This window comes from Pristiophorus japonicus, chromosome 8 (assembly GCF_044704955.1).
Source record: "Pristiophorus japonicus isolate sPriJap1 chromosome 8, sPriJap1.hap1, whole genome shotgun sequence".
Taxonomy (NCBI): Eukaryota; Metazoa; Chordata; class Chondrichthyes; family Pristiophoridae; genus Pristiophorus; species Pristiophorus japonicus.
In genome coordinates this window covers 166,754,216-166,778,592 of record NC_091984.1, presented here as the reverse complement: position 1 = coordinate 166,778,592, position 24,377 = coordinate 166,754,216, and the positions used below count along the sequence as shown (strand labels likewise).

Below are 24,377 nucleotides of genomic sequence, written 5' to 3'. Positions count from 1 at the left end.
CTGTTGTAGATAAATAATCCCTTGTGCGTCGTGATGATGGTCAGAAGTTTGGATTCTTCAGCCAGTTCCTGAGTCATGTAGGCCGAAGTGAGGTCCAGCTTCGTGAACAGCTTGCCACCTCCCAGCGTGGCAAAAAGGTGCTCCGCTCTCGGGAGCGGCTATTGGTCTTGCAGCGACACTCGGTTGATGGTGGCTTTGTAGTCACCACAAATCCTAACCAAGCCACCTGCTTTGAGGACGGGAACGATGGGACTTGCCCAGTCGCTGAATTCAATGGCCAAAATTATGCCCTCCCTGAGCAGCCTGTCCAGTTCACATTCAATTTTTTCACGCATCGCATACAGCACTGCTCTGGCTTTGTGGTGCACTGGTCTGGCGTCCGGAGTGATGCGTATCACTACTTTAATACTCTTGAACGTTCTGACACCAGGTTGAAACAGTGACCGAATTTTTGCAGGACCTGTGAGCATGAACTTCGCTCCACGGATGAAATGGCGTGCACATCCCCCCATTTCCAATTAATCTCAGCTAGCCAACTCCTCCCCAAAAGCACGGGGCCATTTCCCGGAACAATCCAGAGTGGCAGCCGGTTCTGTAATCCATTATGTGTTACCTCCAAGTTTGCACTGCCCAGCATTGGGATGATATCTTTGGTGTACATCCGTAGCTGCGTCTCAATGCATTCCAGTTTGGGCCTGCTAGCTCTGGGTGGCCATAGTCTCTCAAATTGTTCGGCGTTCATGAGTGACTGGCTAGCTCCCGTATCCAGCTCCATGTGCACCGGGATGCTATTCAGTAAGACTTTCATCATCCTGGGTGGCGTTTTAGTGTATGAGCTGTGGACGTCAGCTACATGAACCCGCTGAACTTCAGCATCTATGGCTTTACCCCAGGCCTCATCCTGCATTGCAGACCCCTCGTCTGGTTCCTCTGTCTTGCAGATTAGCCTCGCTACTGCCTTTTTGCACATCCTGGCCAAGTGTCCACTGACATTACAAATCCTACAGGTATATTGCTGGAACCTGCAGCTTCTCGCAGTGTGTCTACCCCCGCACCTCCAGCATGAGCTGAGATTGAGATTGCTGTTAACAAAAGGACTATTACCAGGCATTCCTCTCTGATTGCCCATTTGGCTGTTTCTGAGAACTCTGGTGGTGGGTGTTAATGGTCCTATCGCAGGACGCATTGTTCCTCGAGATGGCGTGAATTGCCGATCCCCTTTCCATTGTCCTTGTTGCAGGCCCACCCTAGAGCCTGTTGCTGCCTGGGCGGTTTCGAAATGCCCTTGCCTGCCTGCGGGGTCCCGAGCTGCGTTCGCCATGTTAACTCCCTGGTCCGTCGCCACACTTGGACCAGGGCTGCGCGTGTAAATTAGCTTGGTCTCCTCTTCCCCTGCCATAAAGGTCTGAGCTATCAACACCGCTCCTTCCAAAATCAAGTCCTTCGTCTTTATGAGCTTCCTGAAAATGCCGGCATGATTAATGCCCTTGATGAAAAAGTCCCTTAACATCTCCCCCCTGCAGGCATCGGAGAACTTACAGAGACTGGCCAAACACCGCAGTTCCGCCACGAAGTCTGAGACGTTTTGTCCCTCCCGACGCCGGTGTGTGTAGAACCGGTGCCGGGCCATGTGTACGCTACTCGCCGGCTTGAGATGCTCACTGATCAGCTGGCTGAGCTCGTCAAAAGACTTGTCGGCCGGCTTTTGGGGTGCGAGCAGGTCTTTCATCAACGCATACGTCTGTGGTCCGCAGTTGGTCAGTAGATGCGCCCTCCGCTTGTCAGCCACTGTCTCTTCCAGCCAGTCCTTTGTGACAAAGCTCTGCTGGAGTCTTTCCATGAAGTCGTCCAAGTCCTCACCCACACAGTAACGTTCCTCTGTACCACCGGTGGCCATCCTCATGGTTCGGTGATTCCCGTTTCTCGTCGCCAAATGTAGTGTCCCTGCACCTTATTACAAACTCACACGAGGCATGGATATATCAGACATGGTCACTCTCTGGTGGTACAGGTATGGTGTATACAGTGTGAAGGCACATTCAGTGGTCTAATGTTACAGTACATACATTATACATACACAACAACAGTCCCCCATAAGTCTTGTGCCACTGGCCTTTGCACTGTGTGCTCTGGCCCTCGACTTGAGTGCCCAAAGCCCTTGCACTTTGTCTGTGCTTGGGAATGGCTCTCTCCCTGTGGGCCCCCAAGTCCTTATTGCCATGACATTGGGAATTGGTCAGCAGTGGATGGTTGGAGGTTGTGGTGAGGCTTGTGTGGGTTCTTGGTGTGATCCATGTGTGTCCATGGCTACATACATCCACTCCCCCCCCCCATTACATATACCATGGTGTGGCTCGACATCTGCATTGGCGTACGTGTACTGAGAATAAAGAATCGGATTGGTTATATCGCTGTTTTTGGGTTCAGTAGTAGTGGAACAAGTACATTTTACAGGTAAGGTACATACATGGTATTACAGTCTTGCCCCTGGGGTATGGATGCGGGTGGGTGAGAATGCTTTTTCCGGAGCAAACGGGCTGTATCCCCTGCCAGCTGGGTGGGCACAGATTACTCACCTGGCTGTGTCTCAGGGCCTTAGCCATTGTTTAGTGGTAGGCAGAGCCACAGGAATGTGTGGCCTCCCTGTCCTCCTTTGAGGGCTGCAGGCTGCAGGGCCCTGCTGCCTTTCAGCGGTGGTGGGCGTCTGGTCATCCCAGATCCCGTCGGAGGGGCTGGAGGGTGCTGGCCTCTTGCTCCCGGTGCTGGCCCTGGTGGCCAGAGGGGTAGGGTCGATCTGGGGCAGGGTGCCAGTGATGGCGCCTGTGCTGTCCATTGATTTCTGGCCCTACAGTGGGTATGCTCCCACTGGGTGTGTGGCCACCCTCCCTGGGGCATCACATTGGCCCCGGAGGCGCAGGCTACATGATCGGGTAGCCCGCTGGACCTGGGTTGCCCTTGGCTTTGTCGGTGTGCATGTAGAACCCGGCATCACATCTCATTTCATTTTTAGCATTCATGATACATTGGCTCCAACCGCAATCAACTGACTCGACATTGTTATTGTCTTTACACTTTTGCATTTGTCAATTGCATCACTTTCCTGTGTGCTCTCAGCATCTCTGTGCAAGGTTACATTTAGATACCTGCATTTGTTAGTTACATCTTTTTCGTTAGAATCGCCAGCATCGCTGTTCAACAGTACATTTATGTACTTGCATTTGTTGATTACTTCTTTGATATTAGTGTCCGTGGCATCGCTGTTCAACGGTACATTTGTAGACTTGCATTCGTTAATTACACCTTTTTCATTTGTGTCACCAGCATCGCTGTACAAAGAGTGGAACTGTCCCTTTAATTGTTCTGGGTTGCCAGTCTCCTTTAAAAGGGCCTTGCAATCTTTACCCCAATCCGGTTCACTGCTCGGCATGGCTCCAGGGTGACCAAGGCTGGGAACTCAACATCCAGGGATATTCAACTTTCAGGAAGGATAGACAGAAAGGAAAAGGAGGTGGGGTAGCATTGCTGGTTAAAGAGGAAATTAACGCAATAGTAAGGAAGGACATTAGCTTGGATGATGTGGAATCTGTATGGGTGGAGCTGCGGAATACCAAAGGGCAGAAAACGTTAGTAGAAGTTGTGTACAGACCACCAAACAGTAGTAATGAGGTTGGGGACAGCATCAAACAAAAAATTAGGGATGCGTGCAATAAAGGTACAGCAGTTATCATGGGTGACTTTAATCTACATATAGATTGGGCTAACCAAACTGGTAGCAATACGATGGAGAAGGATTTCCTGGAGTGTATTAGGGATGGTTTTCTGGACCAATATGTCGAGGAACCAACGAGGGAGCTGGCCATCCTAGACTGGGTGATGTGTAATGAGAGAGGACTAATTAGCAATCGTTGTTGTGCGAGGCCGCTTGGGGAAGAGTGACCATAATATGGTAGAATTCTTTATTAAGATGGAGAGTGACACAGTTAATTCAGAGACTAGGGTCCTGAACTTAAGGAAAGGTACCTTCAATGGTATGAGACGTGAATTGGCTAGAATAGACTGGCAAATAATACTTAAAGGGTCGATGGTGGATAGGCAATGGCAAACATTTAAAGATCACATGGATAAACTTCAATAATTGTACATCCCTGTCTGGAGTAAAAATAAAATGGGGAAGGTAGCTCAACCGTGGCTAACAAGGGAAATTAAGGATAGTGTTAAATCCAAGGAAGAGGCATATAAATTGGCCAGAAAAAGCAGCAAACCTGAGGACTGGGAGAAATTTAGAATTCAACAGAGGACTAAGGGTTTAATTAGGAGGGTGAAAATAGAGTATGAGAGGAAGCTTGCTGGTAACATAAAAACTGACTGCAAAAGCTTCTATAGATATGTGAAGAGAAAAAGATTAGTGAAGACAAACGTAGGTCCCTTGCAGTCAGATTCAGCTGAATTTATAATGGAGAACAAATCAATAGCAGACCAGTTGAACAAATACTTTGGTTCTGTCTTCAGAAGGAAGACACAAATAACCTTCCGGAAGTACTAGGGGACAGAGGGACTAGTGAGGGTCTGAAGGATATCCTTATTAGGCAGGATATTCTGTTAGGGAAATTGATGGGATTGAAGGCCGATAAATCCCCGGGGCCTGATAGTCTGCATCTTAGAGTACTTAAGGAAGTGGCCCTAGAAATAGTGGATGCATTGGTGATCATTTTCCAACAGTCTATCAACTCTGGAACAGTTCCTATGGACTGAAGGGTAGCTAATATAACACCACTTTTTAAAAAGGGAGGGAGAGACAAAGCAGGCAATTATAGACTGGTTAGCCTGACATCAGTAGTGGGCAAAATGTTGGAATCAATTATTAAAGATGAAATAACAGCGCATTTGGAAAGCAGTAACAGGATCGGTCCAAGTCAGCATGGGTTTATGAAAGGGAAATCATGCTTGACAAATCTTCTGGATTTTTTTGAGGATGTAACTAATAGAGTGGACAAGGGAGAACCAGTGGATGTGGTGTATTTGGACTTTCAAAAGGCTTTTGACAAGGTTCCACACAACAGATTGGTGTGCAAAATTAAAGCATATGGTATTGAGGGTAATGTACTGACATGGATAGAGAATTGGTTGGCAGACAGGAAGCAGAGAGTCCTTTTCAGAATGGCAGGCAGTGACTAGTGGGGTGCCGCAGGGCTCAGTGCTGGGACCCCAGCTATTTACAGTATACGTTGATGATTTAGATGAAGGAATTGAGAGTAATATCTCCAAGTTTGCAGATGACACTAAACTGGGTGGTGGTGTGAGCTATGAGGAGGACGCTAAGAGGCTGCAGGGTGACTTGGACAGGTTTGGTGAGTGGGCAAATGCATGGCAGATGCAGTATAATGTGGATAAATGTGAGGTTATCCACTTTGGGGGCAAAAACACAAAGGCAGAATATTATCTGAATGGCGGCAGATTAGGAAAAGGGGAGGTGCAATGAGACCTGGGTGTTATGGTACATTAGTCATTGAAAGTTGGCATGCAGGTACAGCGGGCAAATGGTTTGTTGGCCTTCATAGCTAGGGGTTTTGAGTATAGGAGCAGGGAGATCTTACTGCAATTGTACAGGGCCTTGGTGAGGCTTCACCTGGAATATTCTGTTCAGTTTTGGTCTCCTAATCTGAGGAAGGACGTTCTTGCTATTAAGGGAGTGCAGCGAAAGTTCACCAGACTGATTCCCGGGATGGCTGGACTGACATATGAGGAGAGACTGGATCGACTGGACCTTTATTCACTGGAGTTTAGAAGAATGAGAGAGGATCTCATAGAAACATATAAAATTCTGACATGACCGGACAGGTTAGATGCAGGAAGAATGTTCCCGATGTTGCAGAAGTCCAGAACCAGGGGACGCAGTCGAAAGATAATGGGTAAGCCATTTAGGACTGAGATGAGGAGAAATGTCTTCACTCAGAGAGTTGTTAACCTGTGGAATTCCCTACCGCAGAGAGTTGTTGATGCCAGTTCATTGGATATATTCAAGAGGGAGTTAGATATGGTTCCTATGGCTAAAGCGATCAAGGGGTATGGAGAGAAAGCAGGAAAGGGGTACTGAGGTGAATAATCAGCCATGATCTTATTGAATGGTGATGCAGGCTCGAAGGGCCGAATGGCCTACTCCTGCACCTATTTTCTATGTTTCGGCATCACGTGTTGCTCCCTCAACGCTGCCCCTCGTGGTCTAGTTGCAGCCATCTTGATTTCAGGTGCTTCACCTCATGGTGCGGGCGCCATCTTCTTTCTCTCCACGAGGTAGGCTGCGGTGATCTTTTTCGCCCCAGGTTCTGCCACGGAAGCCGGGAATCTACCTTCTGCGCCGATCTTCTTCCCTCGGAGTCCTGTCACTGGAGCCCAGAAGGTGAGGTCTGGTTGTTTGGGTTGGATCATCTCGCCGTTGAGTTGTGCGGTCTGTTCATCGCCACGCAGTCGAGTTGGACGGTAGGATTATCAGATGCTGTGATGGATCCAAATTTGGGGCCACGTAGGACATCGATCACCGGGGCCTAGAGGCTTTCCCAGCTCCAACAGATTTGGATTTGCTTCATCCATCTTCTTTCCAGCAGCGTTGGACCATCACCAGCAACGATCCACAAAGGTAGCTTGTGCATCACGCCGCCATAGGACACCTGGACATCCACGCTGCCAACGACTGGGATGGTGTCTTTTATGTAAGTGAGCAGCTTCGCCTGGATTGGGAGCATTTTGGGTCGTTCGGCGGGATTGTCCCAGCGTTTCTCAAAGGCCGTCTGATTCATCAGCGATTGTCTCGCCCCTGTGTCGACCTTCAGCGAGACTGGAACACCGTTGAGTTCTACTTCCATTTTCCACGGGGAACTCTCGGTGGAACAGGTATTCACTCCGTACACCTCTTCCAGGGGCTGAGCCGCTTCATAGACTCTCTCTTCCTCTTCATCAACGCTGGAGCCCGGGTGATCGGCTACTTCTTCAGCGACTCGGTGAGTAAAATTTCTTCTGCACATCCGCTGGAGATGACCTTTAGTTTTACAGCCTTTGCAAGTATAGTCTTTGCATCGGCACTGGTGGGACCTGTGCTTTCCTCCACAGCGTCAGCACGGGGCTAGCCGGTTGGCCCCTTGTGGCGGACTCAGGGTTGCGGGACTCGGGGTAGCAGCCTTGCCTCTGAAAGGCACCATTCGGTTCACTCAACTTGTCGGGTTAGAGCCCTGGGGGTGAGTCATCATCCTCTTGGAATCGCAGGCCGAAATCACGAATGCCTGGCACACTTTAATTGCCTTCTGCAGGATGACCATAGTGTCCACAGATAGCAGCTTGTGGAGAAGGCTCTCGTGGCCAATTCCAATAACAAAGATGTCCCTCAGTGCTTCGGTGAGGTGGTCACCAAAATCACACGGTGCCGCCAATCATCTCAGGTCTGCAGCATATTTTGCAATTTCTTGACCTTTGGGCCGCCAGTGGGTGTAGAACCTGAGTCTCTGGGTTTGAGCTGTTCCTGTATTATTGTTATGAGCTCTGCGTACCTTTTGGTTGTCGTCTTTGCTGGAGCTAGCAGGTCCCTGATGAGGCCATGGACAGTGGGACCACAACTGCTGAGCAGGATAGCTCTCCACTTATTAGTCAGCGAGGTCGGTGTGTCTTCAGCCAGGTCGTTCGTGATGAAGAAGTGTTCGAGCTTTTCCACAAAGGCATCCCAATCTTCTCCATCAGCGAATTGTTGAAAGTTCTTAGGTTAGCCATGTTGCTTGTGGAAATTTGTAATCTCGTCGCCAGTTGTTATATATGCAAGCACTCTAGTAATGACTCCACGAGGTAGGGTATTGTACTTGAACTGTTGTGACCTTAGTCCATTTATTGTAGCTCCCTGAGTGAGGACGCAATGAGGTGAGCTCCCTTTTATACTTGGTTACCTGCAGTGTGCAGGTGACCCTTGGGTCTCCACCAGTAGCACCCTCTGATGGTACAGGTATGGTGTATACAGTGTGAAGATACATTCAGTGGTCTAATGTTACAGTACATACATTATACATACACAACAGTTTGGATGGCCACGACCACAGACTCAGCGGAGATTCCGCTGGTACTTTGCTTAGCTGCATGCAAGTGTTGCACTGATGTACACATGATTCCAGATCAGAGTCAATTTCAAGCCACCATACATGAGACCTGGCAATGGCTTTCATCCTGACAATATCGGGATGAGTGCTATGTAGATCATGTACAAATTTCTCTCTGCCTTTCTTAGGCATAACAACACGATTACCCCACAGTAAACAATCTGACTGAATGGATAGTTCGTCTTTGAGACGGTTGTAAGCTTTGGTCTCATCCCACATTTCCATAGATATCGCAGACCAATCACCACTAAGGACACAACGTTTTACAACTGATAAAATCGGGTCCTGCTTAGTCCAGGTCCTAACTTGTTGAGCAGTGACAGGGGTTCCTTCACTCTCAAAAGCATCCATAACTAACAATAGGTCTGCAGGTTGTGGCGTCTCCACCTCCGGTGTGGGCAACGGCAGACGGCTCAGTGCATTGGCACAATTCTCAGTGCCAGGTCTATGGCGAATGACATAATCATAGGCAGATAATGTCAGCGCCCATCTCTGGATGCGGGACGATGCATTGGTATTAATACCTTTGTTTTCCGAAAACAATGAAATGAGTGGCTTGTGATCCGTTTCGAGTTCAAAACTAAGACTAAACAGGTACTGATGCATCTTTTTAACCCCATACACGCAGGCCAAAGCTTCTTTTTCAACCATGCTGCAGGCTCTTTCCGCCTTTGAAAAACTTTTCAAAGCATACACAATAGGTTGTAATTTACCCGACTCATTAGTTTGTTGGATCACGCAGCCAACCCCATATGATGAAGCATCACAGGCCAATACAAGACGCTTACATGGATCATAATGAACCAGCAACTTGTTAGAGCAAAGCAGATTTGTAGCTTTCTCGAAAGCTCTATCTTGAGACACACCCCAAACCCAGTTGTTGCCTTTTCTGAGCAGCATGTGCAGTGGCTCTAATAAAGTGCTCAATCTAGGTAAGAAATTACCAAAGTAGTTGAGTAGACCAAGGAATGAACTCAGCTCCGTCACATTCTGAGGCCTGGGTGCATTTTTGATGGCCTTGGTTTTTGAGTCTGTAGGCCTGATGCCATCAGCAGCAATCTTCCTCCCCAGGAATTCAACTTCAGGTGTCATGAAGACACACTTCGAACATTTCAGCCTGAGTCCCACTTTGTCCAGATGATGTAAAACCTCTTCAAGGTTGTTCAGGTGTTCAGCAGTGTCACGACCTGTGACCAGAATGTAATCTTGAAATACAACGGTTCTAGGGACGGACTTCAGTAGACTCTTCATGTTCCTCTGAAATATGGCAGCAGCCGAGCGAATTCCAAAAGGACACCTGTTGAGATAAACAGTCCTTTATAGAGTTGATGCACGTAAGTTTCTTCAACATGTCGACGAACTCCTGTGGCATATAGGCTGACATCAGATCCAGTTTAGTGAACGACTTCCCACCGGCTAGCGTTGCAAACAGTTCATCAGCCTTCGGTAACGGGTACTGATCCTGTTTCGAAAATCAGTTGATCGTAACCTTGTAGTCTCCACAAATCCTGACAGTGCCATCACTCTTCAACACAGGAACAATGGGACTAGCCCATTCGTTAAACTCGACCGGTGATATGACCCCTTCACGATGGAGTCGGTCCAGTTCAATTTTGACCTTCTCCCTCATCATGTACGGTACAGCCCGAGCTTTGTGATGGACGGGTCGTGCACCCGAGTCCAGGTGAATCTGCACCTTGGCTCCCATGAAATTGCCGATGCCCGGTTCAAACAGCGAGGGGAGCTTGCTCAGCACTTGAGCACACGAAGTATCATCCACCGATGACAACGCTTTGATATCATTCCAATTCCATTTGATTTTTTTAATCCAATTCCTGCCAAACAGCGTTAGACCATTTCCTGGAATGATCCATAACAGTAGACTATGAACCACACCATCATACGATACCTTGACTACTGCACTGCCAATCACCAGTATGAGTTCTTTGGTGTAAGTATGCAACTTGGTATTGACTAGACTCAGCTTAGACTTCACAGCTTTAGTGTCCCACAGCTTGTCGAATGTCCTTTGGCTCATTATCGACTGACTCGCACCCGTGTCCAATTCCATCGATACCGGCACACCATTTAGTTTCACATTAACTATTATCGGTTGGCTCTTTCTCAGGAACAAATACAGTCCATACACTTCCTCTTCGGGTATCTCGGGTTGCATATCCAGGTCCGCGCTGGACTGGTCATCATCATCCACGTGGTGAGTCGCAGCCCACTTGCTCAGTTGTGGAAACCTTCGCTGAAGATGCCCCACTTTTGAACAGCCTTTACAGATTTACTGTTTAAAACAACACTGATGATGCCGATGATTGCCCCCACAACGCCAACAGGGTGAAATCGGATTTGTACCCATTGCCAGACTTTGAGCAGCTACAGGTTTCGCATACGCAGTTGAGTAGGCCCTGCCATAAGCAGCTCTGCCATACGACGACACAATCTTGTTCACAGTACTTGCCATGGAGGTCCGACTCTTCGATGATATCTGCCTTAAATTATCATCCGTCGTCATGCATGCCTGAGCAATCGCGATGGCCTTGCTCAAATCCAGCGTCTCTGCAGCCAATAACTTCCGGAGGATCACCTCGTGGTTGATTCCTTTTATGAAGAAATCTCGCAGCATGTCTCCCAATCCGTTCTCGAACTTACATGGCCCAACAAGACGTCTTAGGTCAGCGACGAATTCCGACACATCCTGGCCCTCAGAACGAACATGCGTGTAGAATCGATAGCGTGAGATGATGATGCCTTCTATTGGTTTGAGATGATCACGTACCAGAGCACACAATTCCTCATAGTCCTTGTCCGTTGGATGTGCAGGTGAGAGGAGATTCTTTATGAGGCCATAGATTTTTGGACCGCAAACCGTGAGGAAAACCGCCCTGCACCTAACTGCGTCAGTAGCTCCCTCCATTTTGTTGGCCACGAAATACTGGTCCAGGTGATCTATAAAATCCGACCAGTCCTCTCCCTCCACGAATCTCTCCAGATTCCAATAATACTCATTTTGCATGCGAAGGATCTTGAGTTACCTCGTCGCCAAATGTTGTGTATGTAATAACGCGATAGACTGAATACTGTAAACTCACTCAGGTGCAAACCTGGCTCAACTTTAGTCCGGCCCAAAGTGCCTACACGGTGGCTTGCTTGATATACCTGGCCCGCACACACGTGCGTACAGCCCAATGACCTCCGACAGTGGCGCCCCCTGGTGGCTAGTAACCCAAGCATACATACATGACAGTAACGCCCAATTTCAAAAATGGAGACTCGGGGCTTTGAGAATGGGTGACAAGCCGGTGATCTGAAAACCTATTTTTACCGCCCATGCCGGAAATAATGGCCATTTCTGGGCGATTTTCACCAAAGCGTAAAATCTAGCCCATTGTCTGTAGTTTGGGACATCCTATTTTAGAAAGAATATTAAAGCAATGGAGAGTTCAAATTCACCAGCAACTATAGTTATGAAGAGATCCTGGAGATATTGTGCCATTTTCCACTGTATTATAAAATTCTTATCATTATGTTCAAACCCCGCCATAGTCTCGACCTACCTTATCTCTGTAACTTTCTCCAGCCCTACGACCCTCCGAGATCTCTGCGCTCCTCCAATTCTGGCTTCTTGTGCATTCTCAGTTTTCCTTGCCCCACCTTTGACGGCTGTGCCTTCAGATGCCTAGGCCCCAAGCTCTGGAATTCCCTTCCTAAATCTCTACTTCTCTCTCTATAAGATGCTCCCTAATACCTACCTCTTTGAGCAAGCCTTTGGTCACCTGTCCTAAGATCTCCTTATGTGGCTCGGTTTGATAACACTCCTGTGAAGCGCCTTAGGACGTTTTACTATGTTAAAGGTGTTATATAAATGCAGTTGTTGTTGGAGCAGAGAAAGCCAAGAGGAGATTTAATAGAAGGCTTTAAAATTATGAAGGGTTTTGATAAAGGGAATAGAGAAAGAGGATTTCTTTTGTTTTGGGGATTAGTGACTAGGGATCTTCAATTTAAGATTGACACTAAGAATGTGAGGAGAAAATATTCTATACTCAGAAGGCTGTAAAACAAATGAACAGTGTGAGAAATGTGTGAAATCTATGGATGACGAGGGAAGGAAGTATTATGTTCAGAATAATTCCACAAGACTGTTGTGAGCTCAAACCATTGTGACCTTGGTCTCTTCAATGTAACTCCAAAAGTGAGGAAGCAGCATGGTGGATTGCCTTTTATACCTGCTTGCCCAGGGTGCACAGGTGACCCTAAGTCTCCCACAGGTGTGCCCCCTGGTGGCAAGTCTTACACATTGGTGAGGTTTGCATACATGACATCACTCCAACCCCCGCCCCCCCCCAAAATCTTATGTACAAGTTATTTATAGGTTGAGGCGATCTGGCGCTCTGCATTCCCTGGTCAATCGCCTGAGTTGAAGTCCTGGCATATGTGAGTTGGTCGGATCAATGCTGCACGGCAGTGCGGCTGGTCTGATCGGACTGTCAGGCATGGTGGGTTCATCCTCGTGGTTGACAGCAAGGTCGATTGCTGGTTGGGTGTGTGTTGGTGGATCATCGATGGTAAAGTCTTCTTCAGACTGTTATGAGTTGTCACTGAATCGTAGTTTGGTCTGATCCAAGTGCTTTCTGCACGTTTGCCCATTCAACAGTTTAACAACAATTTATTCCCCTCCTTGGCTAAAACAGTGCCAGCAATCCATTTGGGACCATGGCCGTAATTGGATCATTAACCTCAATGTCACGCGATACCGCCACGCGATCATGGTACACGTTATGCCGGTGCCACCAGGTTTCTACGTGATCATTGAGATCCGGGTGGACTAAGGAGAGCCTGGTTTTGAGTGCTCTCTTCATTAACAATTCTGCAGGGGGAACCCCGGTGAGCGAATGGGGGCGTGTCTGGTAGCTGAGCAGGACCCGAGATAACCAGGTCTGCAAGGAGCCGTCTGTTACTCGTTTCAAGTTCTGCTTGATGGTTTGGACTGCCTGTTCCACTTGACCATTGGATGCGGGCTTAAATGGGGCAGACCTGACATGCTTGATGACATTGTGGGTCATGAACTCGATGAATTCTGAGCTGGTGAAACACAGTCCATTGTCACTAACAAGGATCTCGGGCAAACCATGGGTGGCGAACATGGCCCTGAGGCTTTCAATGGTGGCAGTGGATGTACATGATGACATTATTATACATTCAATCCATTTAGAGTATGTATCCACTGCTACTAGAAACATCTTTCCTAGAAAAGGGCCAGCAAAATCTACGTGGACCCTGGGCCACGGTTTGGAGGGCCACGACCACAGGCTTAGTGGGGCCTTCCTGGGTGTGTTGCTCAACTGTGAGCAAGTGTTGCATTGGTGTATGCATGACTCCAATTCCGAGTCAATGCCGGGCCACCAAACGTGGGACCTGGCGATAGCCTTCATCATGACTATGCCTTGGTGGGTGCTGTGTAAGTCGCATATAAACATTTCCCTGCCTTTTTTTGGCAACACCACATGATTCCCCCTCGGAGACAATACGATTGGATGGACAATTCATCCTTACGTCAGTGGAACGGCTTAATTTCATCTTGCATTTCCCCGGGAACTGCCAACCAGCTCCTATTAAGGATGCAGCTTTTTACTAGTGATAGCACAGTGTCCTGGCTAGTCCAGGTCCTGAGCTGGCGAGCCGTGACGGGTGACCCCTCGCTCTCAAAAGCATCCATTACAAGGAGCAAGTCTGCGGGTTGCACCATTTCCACCCCGGTGGTGGGCAATGGTAGCCGACTGAGGGCGTCAGCGCAGTTCTTTGTGCCTGGTCTGTGACGGATTACACAGTCATACGCAGATAACGTTAATGCCCATCTTTGGATACGGGACGAAGCACTGGTGTTAATACCTTTGCTTTGTGAGAGCAGTGAAGTAAGTGGTTTGTGGTTGGTTTCGAGCTCGAACCGGAGACCAAATAGGTATTGGTGCATTTTCTTAACCCCGTATACGCATGCTAACGCTTCTTTCTCAACCGTACTGTAGGATCTTTCAGCCTTGGATAAACTTCTGGACGCATATGCAACTGGTTGCAGTTTGCCTGACACATTTGCTTGCTGTAACACACAGCCGACCCAGTACGACGACGCATCACAAGCTAGACGTTTACATGGGTCATACAATACAAGTAACTTGTTAGAGCATAGCAGGTTTCTGGCCTTATTAAAGCTGTCTCTTGAGATTTACAAACCCAATCATCACCCTTGCGTAACAATAAATGCAAGGGTTCCAGCAAAGTGCTCAACCCTGGTAGAAAGTTACCAAAATAGTTGAGGAGTCCCAGGAACGAACGCAGCTCCGTCACATTCTGGGGTCTGAGTGCATTCTTGATGGCCCCTGTCTTGAAGTCCGTGGGTCTGATGCCGTCTGCCGCAAGCTTTCTCCCCAAAAATTCGACCTCTGGCGCCAGGAAAACACACTTGAAGTGTTTCAACCTGAGTCCCACTCTGTCCAGTCGCTTTAGAACCTCTTCCAGGTTGTGCAGGTGTTCGGTGGTGTTGCAACCAGTGATCAAGATGTCGTCTTGGAACACCACGGTGCATGGAACTGATTTCAGCAGACTCTCCATATTCCTCTGGAAGATAGCCGCAGCCGAGCGATTCCCAAAGGGGCATCCGTGGTACATGAACAGTCCTTTGTGCATGTTGATGCACGTCAATTTCTTTGACGGTTCAGCCAGCTCCTGTGTCATGTAAGCAGGGGTTAGATCTAGCTTGGTGAACGACTTTCCCCACGCTAGCATTGCGAATAGGACCTCCGCTTTAGGTAGTGGGTACTGGTCCTGTAACGAGACTCGGTTGATCGTTACCTTGTAGTCCCCACAGATTCTGACCGCCCCATCGCTCTTTAGCACTGTCACAATTGGACTGGCCCACTCATTGAACTTGATTGGCGCTATGATTCACTCTTGTTGAAGTCTGTCCAGCTCGATCTCGACTTTCTCTCGCATCATATATGGGACTGCTCAGGCCTTGTGATGAATGGGCCGTGCCCCAGGAACAAGATGGATCTGCACCTTGGCGCCTGTGAAGTTGCCGATGCCTGGCTCAAATAATGCCTGGAATTTGTTTAGCACCTGGGCGCACGAGGCGTCATCCACCGAAGACAGTGCTTTGATGTCCTCCCAGTTCCATCGGATCTTTCCTAGCCAGCTTCTGCTGAACAGCGTTGGGCCATCGCCTGGTACAATCCATAGTGGTAAATCATGCATCATTCCGTCGTACAATATATTCACTGCCGCACTGCCAATAACAGGTCTGAGTTCTTTGGTATAAGTGCGCAACGTTGTGTGAATCGGGCTCAGTTTTGGCCTCTGTGCCTTGTTGCCCCACAGTTTCTCAAAAGACTTCTGGCTCATGATTGAGTGACTCGGCCCCGTGTCCAATTCCATGGAAACTGGAATGCCGTTAAATTTAACTTTTAACATTATCGGAGGGCGTTTGGTGGTGAAGGTGTGTACCCCATACACTTCCTCTTCATCCTCAGGTTGGGTAGTCTCTCCTGCTCATTCAGCGTGATCCGCGCTGGATCTGTCGTCCTCTGCTGACTCTGCCATGTGGTGAGTCAGAGATCGTTTGCACATTCGCTGGAGGTTCCCCATTGTTCCACAGCCCTTGCACACATAGTGCTTGAATCGACATTGATGGGCTCTATGACTGCCCCCGCAACACCAACATGATGTTAATGGATATGCTTTCACACCCCACAGCGGCCTCTGAGTCACCCTAGGCCTGGTCTCTGTGGTCGTGTAGGCCCTGCCATGTACAGTTCTGCCTGCTGAAGGCATTATGCACAGTACTTGCCGGTGAGCTTCGATGCTGTGAAGATATCTGTTCCATGTTGTTGCTCGTGGATATGAAAGCCTGGGCTATCGTGATGGCCTTGCTCAGATCTTGGGATTCGGCAAACAGCAGTTTGCGAAGAATGACCTCGTGGCCGATTCCAAGCACAAAAAAGTTCCGCAACATTTCCCCCCAAGATCCGGCAAATTTGCACTGTCCCGCAAGGCGTCTTAGATCGGCGACAAAGCTCGCCACGTTTTGGCCCTCGGAGCGATGGTGCGTGTAAAAGCGATACCTGACCATTAGGATGCTCTCCTTCGGCTTGAAGTGTTCCCGAACCAGCATGCACAGCTCTGCGTAAGTCTTGTCCATTGGTTTGACCAATGCCAGCAGATTTTTGATGAGGCCAGAAATCGAAGACCCACATACGGTGAGGAGAATCGTCGTGCGCTTGACCACCATCTCAGCTGTGTCCAGCTCGTTGGCCATGAAGTACTGATCAAGACGCTCAACAAAGGCTTCCCAATCAATAAATCTCTCAAGGATACCAACGACAGCCATTACTGCGTGAAAGTTTGCGATCTGTAACTCGTCGCCAATTGTTATGTTCAGAATAACTCCACAAGACTGTGTTGTAAGCTCAAACCATGGTGACCTTGGTCTCTTTAATGTAACTGCAAAAGTGAGAAAGCAGCATGGTGGATTGCCTTTTATACCTTCTTGCCCAGGGTGCACAGGTGACCCTTAGGTCTCCCACAGGTGTGCCCCCTGGTGGCAAGTCTTACACATTGGTGAGATTTGCGTACATAACAGGAAGGATCACATGAAATAGTGACACAGGAAGTTAGTTCAAATGTACAGGAAGTTTATGCTACATGCATGGTTTTTTAACTATACTGTATCAAAAATTATTGTGTAAGGGACACACTTTCTGTTCACAAACATTACTTCCTGTTGTCACAATTTCAGATCATGTTATTCTGGCAACATTTACCATTGTAAATTGTCATGTCAGCATTTCCCATTCCTTTTTGCTATGTCAACTGTCACCAAATATCATTGGAGCAAGTTTCTGAAAGGGCAATTCACACAAACGGCACCTACACGATTGGTCAGATGGCTCTATTCTCAAGCTCAGCCTTGCTCTTGATTTCACCGAAAGACAGATTGAATGAAAGCTTATACTTGGATAATAGGTCTAAAGTGAAATAAATCTGAAGCAATCTTAACCATGGTTCCACAGAGCGCGCGTTATCTGTAATTTGGTGCTCAGGTGTCACTTGAGGTTGGGGCTGAGGCAGAGTGTTGGGGAAGAGTGGATGGAGCTTCGCTGCATCTAAACCACCTTCTCTCTGGCCTCAGAGACATGTTGACACTGGGTGGCTGAAATGGGAAAAGTAGTCTATTCCCAGCATTAAAATCCTTCAGCTTGATGGGCACAACATTCAAAAGAATGAATAGAAGACCCAATATCCATCTGTGTTACATTTTAAATCATTTCCAATCCAAGCTACAGGTTAAACACTAATACCATCTGTATTTGAATATAACTTAATGACATCACAATAAGCGATTGGTGAGATCAGCAGATCCAACCTGCCCTCAACCCGAGGCAATGGAGAGAGGGCGACACATCACCAACACCATGACCAGCCTTTCCCCACCTGCATTCCTGATATCGTTCACTATTTGTTGGGAGAGAGATCCATTGTAAAACGCGTCAGGTCCTTCATCTGCCAGAATCTGATAGGTTGCAGCTAATTTTGGAAATTTGATGGTTTCATGTTCCTGGAGTATTTGACCATTGGAATTACAAAATACTTCACTGTTGAGAGAAAAACAAGGTGTCAAGTGGCTCTACTTGTAACAATACTTCCAAATGTGTTCAGTGTCACATCAAATCAAAATGGAGCTGGTTACAACTTTCCTTCCTCCACCAGACATATGCACTATTCTTTCCACCTCCTCTCGTATAGTTACTAACCGATTCATTCCAGGGTCTGGTGCTAAGGATGATTTTTCAGAGATGTGCTTAGACAGTGTTTTGGCAGATCATTTAACTATGAACAAAAATAGATGAATTGCCCTCAGCCAATTGCAACACAAACACCTTCCAGGAAAAGGCACTGGATAGCAATTAGGAGCAAAGAAACAAAGACAGTTGTAGTTGTCCTGTCAATGCCCTGGTCCATCAGCAAAAACTAGAGATCAAACCTGGGGGCTTCCTGGTTTCTCTTCACTGTCATACTAGATGGTTCATTTACTTTGAAGCTTCAGAGGACCAAACCAGGTTCTACAGATTGGGAAATAATGTGTCTTGACTCATCCTGACTCTACTAAACAGCAAGTGCAGAATGCAATTAAAAGATATACATCAGTGTAATGAAATTGATCAGATACGCCTTTGGATTAAAAAGCGAAGAACATCATCAAGGTTGAGAACAAATAGAGGAGAAGAAGGCAAATTAGGAACTAGTGATTGGGCGACTTCAAGCTTTGGTTATAAGGCAAGACTTATGGAGGCAAGGAGTCCCATAGCCTTGAGGTCTTGCAAAAGAAAGAATGATTCAGAGTAAGTGATGGCACGATCAGTCTTCATTTCAACACAGTGAGAATTTCAGGGATGTTGAACAGCATATTTGCTGTTTGAAAGAAACAGGAGAGGAGAGTGCAGAGGAGGCCTGACAATAGTGAGAGAGACAAGGAAGGGTCCTTCCTGAGGGAGCCCCAACATCAGCACTCCTTTTTAAATAAAGACAGTTGCAAAGAGTTCTAATTAACTTTAATATTCTATTGTTTGTCTATTTCTGTTGAATTGTTTGGAATGTTATCAGTTTACAGACATAACATAATGGCGATCGGGAAAAGTGGCACAGCCATCAGTAAGACCCAAATAGCATTCTTGTGGATAGAGATAAAAGATAATAAAGGATCAATCACACTAACAGAGGTTTTCTACAGACCCACACAATAGTGGAAGGGAGCTGAATGAAGAAATATGCAAATACATTTGGAAAATTAGTAAAAAACAGAAAAATAATCATAGGGGTTCCAACTACCCCAAAGTTAATTGGCCAGATGAGGTGGGTAATGCGGATAAGAGAATGAAGTTAAAATGTAGTTATATCATTTCTAATCTCATATTATGATGTCATGTCCACCTGATCCGTCTCCCTGGAAGGTTATGCTGATAGAGTTAGATGAGGAAGGATGGGAGGAGCCTCAAGTGCAGCATAAACACCGGCATGGACTGGTTGGGATGAATAGCCTGTTCTGTGCAATTCTTTGTAAAATGATCTCATGAGTTATGAAATACTGCCCAAAGATATTCAGCAGACAATCTCTAGAGTGAAAAGCCCAGCTTCACAATTAATTCCAAGCTCCAATATGCAACCAGTGTTCGGCTCACCATAAAGAAAGGTCTTTCTCAATAGCTTCCTTATATTGCTTTATAGCATTTCCAAGAGACTGACTAATGGGGAATCCTTCTTTGGCAAGTTTGATGCTTGGCTCAAATAACCGTTTCCATGGTAACCTTCCATGGCGTTGATGTGCTAGTTGGTAGCCTCGGATTTCACCAGGAACTGCTATGGACAATCCTCCTGTGGGCAGGCACAAAAATAACCAACAGGCTTATTTTTAAATGTCAACCTTTCCATGTCAGTACACTCATTTGCAGAAATTATCTGGCCATGTTTACCTCACCGGGCAATGATTAGACTGAAGCAAGAACTTGGTCATTCTAAATAGTTCTGATGCTTCAAATGAATCAGCGGCTCCAAGCTTGACTTTGACATCGGCTGTTGCTACCAAAAAATGTGTATCGAGATGTTCTCCCTTTACCAATTGTGATGAACTTTTGTATATACATCCGAGCTGTTGGGACCTTGGAAATGTCACACCATGGAATGTATCAGCTAATGATCAATAGTTTAGGATGGAAGGTTAGATGGATATTCTGGAGTTTTGTTTGATTTTTCTCTGGAGAAGCAAAGGGAACTTTACAGAAACCTTTCTCAAGAGATGAAGTGGGGAGGGTAGAGTCCACATTAGAACAGGCTTGATGGGCTGAGTGACCCTATTTATGTAATTACATTCTTATAAAAGGAGGTTAGTGTTGTGCAATGGAACACTTTTCTGTTTTGGGCACCCAACGTCAGGATTAACGGATCCCCTGGTCAGAAGTAGCATGTATTATAGGTTTGTCTTTCCTACTTCAACAATATGCCTCACTTAACCTAAAACACAGAGGCTCTCCCACCCATTCCGCCAATCTTTCTAATTTCCCACACCAAACATCCACATGACCTCTCTGATTGAGATTGCCAAATAATGGAGAGTTTTGTGCTGTGTACCCATGCTCAGTGGAGACTTAGCCGAGACTGCTCAGCATATTCCATGTGCAACCCCAGCAGCTGGCAGAGAAAAATGACTTTTACTCTTCTTGGCATGGGCTAGATTCAAATCTCGGTCCCAGAAATCAAAGTATGTCAATGTTATCACACCCATAATTGGAAACCATATTAACCTGAACTGCAAAACCCATCCTAGATACCTAACCACCAAAGGATACTTAACCACCATTTCTTTAGCCAGTATGTAACAAGCCCAACATGGGAGAGGGCAGTTCTGGACTTGGTTTTGGGGAATGAAGAGGGGCAGGTGGAAGGGGTATCAGTGGGAGAATATTTTGCTGCTATTGATCATAATTCAGTAAGATTTAGGGTAGTTATGGAAAAGGACAAAGGTGGACCAGGAAACAAAATTTCCCAATTGGGGTAAAGCCAATTTTGCTGAGCTGAAATGGGATTTGGCCAAAGTAGACTGGAAATGGCTGCTTGAAGGTAAATCAGTGTCAGAGCAGTGGAGGCATTCAATGAGGAGATCCTGAGGGTACAGAGCAAGTAGGTTCCCTTAAAGAAAAAGGATGGGGCTAACAAATCTAGAGCCCCCTGGATGTCAAGGGACATATAGGGTAAGCAAAAGAAAAAAAGGGAAGCTTATGACAGATACCGAGAACTCTAATACAGAAACTCTAGAGGAGTATAAAAAGTACAGGGGGGGGCAATTAAAAAAGATATCAGGAAACATAGAAACATAGAAAATAGGTGCAGGAGGAAGCCATTAGGCCATTCGAGCCTGCACCACCATTCGATAAGATCATGGCTGATCATTCCCTCAGTACCCTTTTCCTGCTTTCTCTCCATACCCCTTGATTCCTTTAGCCGTAAGAGCCAAATCCAAATCCCTCTTGAATTTATCCAATGAACTGGCATCAACAACTCTCTGCGGCAGGAAATTTCACAGGTTAACAACTCTCTGAGTGAAGAAGTTTCTCCTCAACTCAGTCCTAAATATCCTACACCTTATCCTAAGACTGTGTCCCCTGGTTCTGGACTTCCCGAAGATCGGGAACAATCTACCCGCATCTAAGCTGTCTCGTCCCGTGAGAATCTTGTATGTTTCTATGAGATCCCCTCTCATCCTTCTAAACTCCAATGTATAAAGGCCCAGTTGATCCAGTCTCTCCTCATATGTCAGTCTGGCCATCCCGGGAATCAGTCTGGTGAACCTTCGCTGCACTCCCTCAATAGCAAGAATGTCCTTCCTCAGATTAGGAGACTAAAATTGAACACAATATTCCAGGTGAGGCCTCACCAAGGCCCTGTACAACTGCAGTAAGACCTCCCTGCTCCTATACTCAAATCCCCTAGCTATGAAGGCCAACATACCATTTGCCTTCTTCACTGCCTGCTGTACCTGCATGCCAACTTTCAATGACTGATGAACCATGGCACCCAGGTCTCGTTGCACATCCCCTTTTCCTAATCTGCCGCCATTCAGATAATATTCTGTCTTCGCGTTTTTGCCCCCAAAGTAGATAAACTCACATTTATCCACATTATACTGCATCTGCCATGCATTTGCCCACTCACCCAACCTGTCCAAGTCACCCTGCAGCCTCTTAGCGTCCCCCTCACAGCTCACACTGCCACCCAGTTTAGTGTCATCTGCAAACTTGGAGATATTACACTCAATTCCTTCATCCAAATCATTGATGTATATTGTAAAGAGCACTCCACTAGTCACTGCCTGCCATTCTGAAAAGGACCCGTTTATCCCGACTCTCTGCTTCCTGTCTGCCAACCAGTTCTCTATCCATATCAGTATATTACCCCAATACCATGTGCTTTGATTTTGCACACCAATCTCTTGTGTGGGACCTTGTCAAAAGCCTTTTGAAAGTCCAAAGACACCACATCCACTGGTTCTCCCTTGTCCACTTTACTAGTTACATCCTCAAAAAATTCCAGAAGATTTGTCAAGCATGATTTCCCCTTCATAAATCCATGCTGACTTGGATCGATCCTGTCACTGCTTTCCAAATGCGCTGTTATTTCATCCTTAATAATTGATTCCAACATTTTCCCCACTACTGATGTCAGGCTAACCGGTCTATAATTACCTGCTTTCTCTCTCCCTCCTTTTTTAAAAAGTGGTGTTATATTAGCTACCCTCCAGTCCATAGCAACCGTTCCAGAGTCGATAGATTGTTGGAAAATGATCACCAATGCATCCACTATTTCTATGGCCACTTCCTTAAGTACTCTTGGATGCAGACTATCAGGCCCCGGAGATTTATTGGCCTTCAATTCCATCAATTTCCCTAACACAATTTCCCGCCTAATAAGGATATCCTTCAGTTCCTCCTTCTCACTCGATCCTCAGTCCCCTAGTACTTTCGGAAGGTTATTTGTGTCTTCCTTCGTGAAGACAGAACCAAAGTATTTGTTCAATTGGTCTGCCATTTCTTTGTTCCCCATTATAAATTCACCTGAATCCGACTGCAAGGGTCCTACGTTTGTCTTCACTAATCTTTTCCTCTTCACATATCTATAGAAGCTTTTGCAGTCAGTTTTTATGTTCCCGGCAAGCTTCTTCTCGTACTCTATTTCCCCCCTCTTAATTAAACCCTTTGTCCTCCTCTGCTGAATTCTAAATTTCTCCCAGTCCTCAGGTTTGCTGCTTTTTCTGGCCAATTTATATGCCTCTTCCTTGGATTTAACACTATCCTTAATTTCCCTTGTTAGCCACGGTTGAGCCACCTTCCCCAGACAGGGATTTTTACTCCAGACAGGGATGTATAATTGCTGAAGTTCATCCATGTGATCTTTAAATGTTTGCCATTGCTTATCCACCGTCAACCCTTTAAGTATCATTTGCCAGTCTACTCTAGCCAATTCATGCCTCAAACCATCGAAGTTACCTTTCCTTAAGTTCAGCATTCTAGTTTCTGAATTAACTGTGTCACTCTCCAGCAAAGGGAGAGCATGAAAGAATGTTGGCAAGTAAAATCAGGGAAAACACAAAGATGGTTTATAAATATATTAAGAGCAAGAGGATAACTAGAGAAAGAGTGGGGCCTATTAGAGACCATAAAGGAAATCTGTGTGTGAAGGCAGAAGACATGAGTATGATTCTTAATTGAATACTTTGCATCTGTTTTCACAAAAGAGAGGGGCGATGCAGACTTTGCAATGAGGGAGGAGGAGTGTGAAATATTAGATGAGATAAACATAGTGAGAGAGGAAGTACTAAAGGGTTTAGCAGCTTTGAACGTGAATAAATCCACAGGCCTGGATTAAATGTACCCCAGGCTGTTTAGAGATGCCAAAGAGGAAATAGCAGAGGCTCTGACCATCATTTTCCAGTCCTCTCTAGCTACAGGTGTGGAGGACTGGAGAACTGCTAATGTTGTACCTTTGTTTAAAAAGGGAGAAAGGGATAGACAGAGTAATTACAGCCGGTCAGCCTAACCTCAGTGGTGGGAAAATTATTGGAAAAACTCCTGAGAGACAGGATAAATCTTCATTTGGAAAGACATGGATTAATCAAGGACAGTCAGCATGGATTTGTTAAGGGAAGGTCATGTCTGACTAACTTGATTGAATTTTTTGAGGAGATAACCAGGAGGGTCTGTGAGGGTAGTGCGTATGATGCAGTGTATATGGATTTTAGCAAAGCTTTTGATAAGGTCCCACATGGCAGACTACTCACGAAAGTAAAAGCCCATGGCAGGGCAAAGTGGCAAGTTGGATCCAAAATTGGCTCAGAGGCAGGAAGCAAAGGGTAATGATTGATGGGTGTTTTTCTGACTGGAAGGCTGTATCCAGTGGGGTTCCGCAGGGCTCAGTGCTGGGTCCTTTGCTTTTTGTGGTATATATCAATGACTTGGACTTGAATGTTGGGGGTATGATTAAGAAGTTTGCAGATGACACTAAAATAGGCTGTGTGGTTGATAATGAAGAAAAAAGTTACAGACTGCAGGAAGATATCAATCATAGCATCATAGAAGTTTACAGCACGGAAGGAGGCCATTTCGGCCCATCGTGTCCGCGCCGGCCAACAAGAGGCCA

The 24,377-nt window shown here is 46.5% G+C and overlaps 1 protein-coding gene across 1 annotated transcript in view; it reads right to left on the bottom strand.

Annotated features, from left to right (window-relative positions):
• LOC139268212 (glutathione hydrolase 1 proenzyme-like) overlaps positions 1–24,377 on the bottom strand; it is a 94,137-nt gene that overhangs the window by 53,838 nt on the left and 15,922 nt on the right. Inside the window, exons 4-5 of the mRNA XM_070886262.1 lie at positions 19,370–19,562; positions 17,625–17,785 (exon numbers count right to left, since the gene is read on the bottom strand). Coding sequence (XP_070742363.1) covers positions 17,625–17,785; positions 19,370–19,562 — 354 coding nt within the window. The remainder of the gene's footprint in view (positions 1–17,624; positions 17,786–19,369; positions 19,563–24,377) is intronic.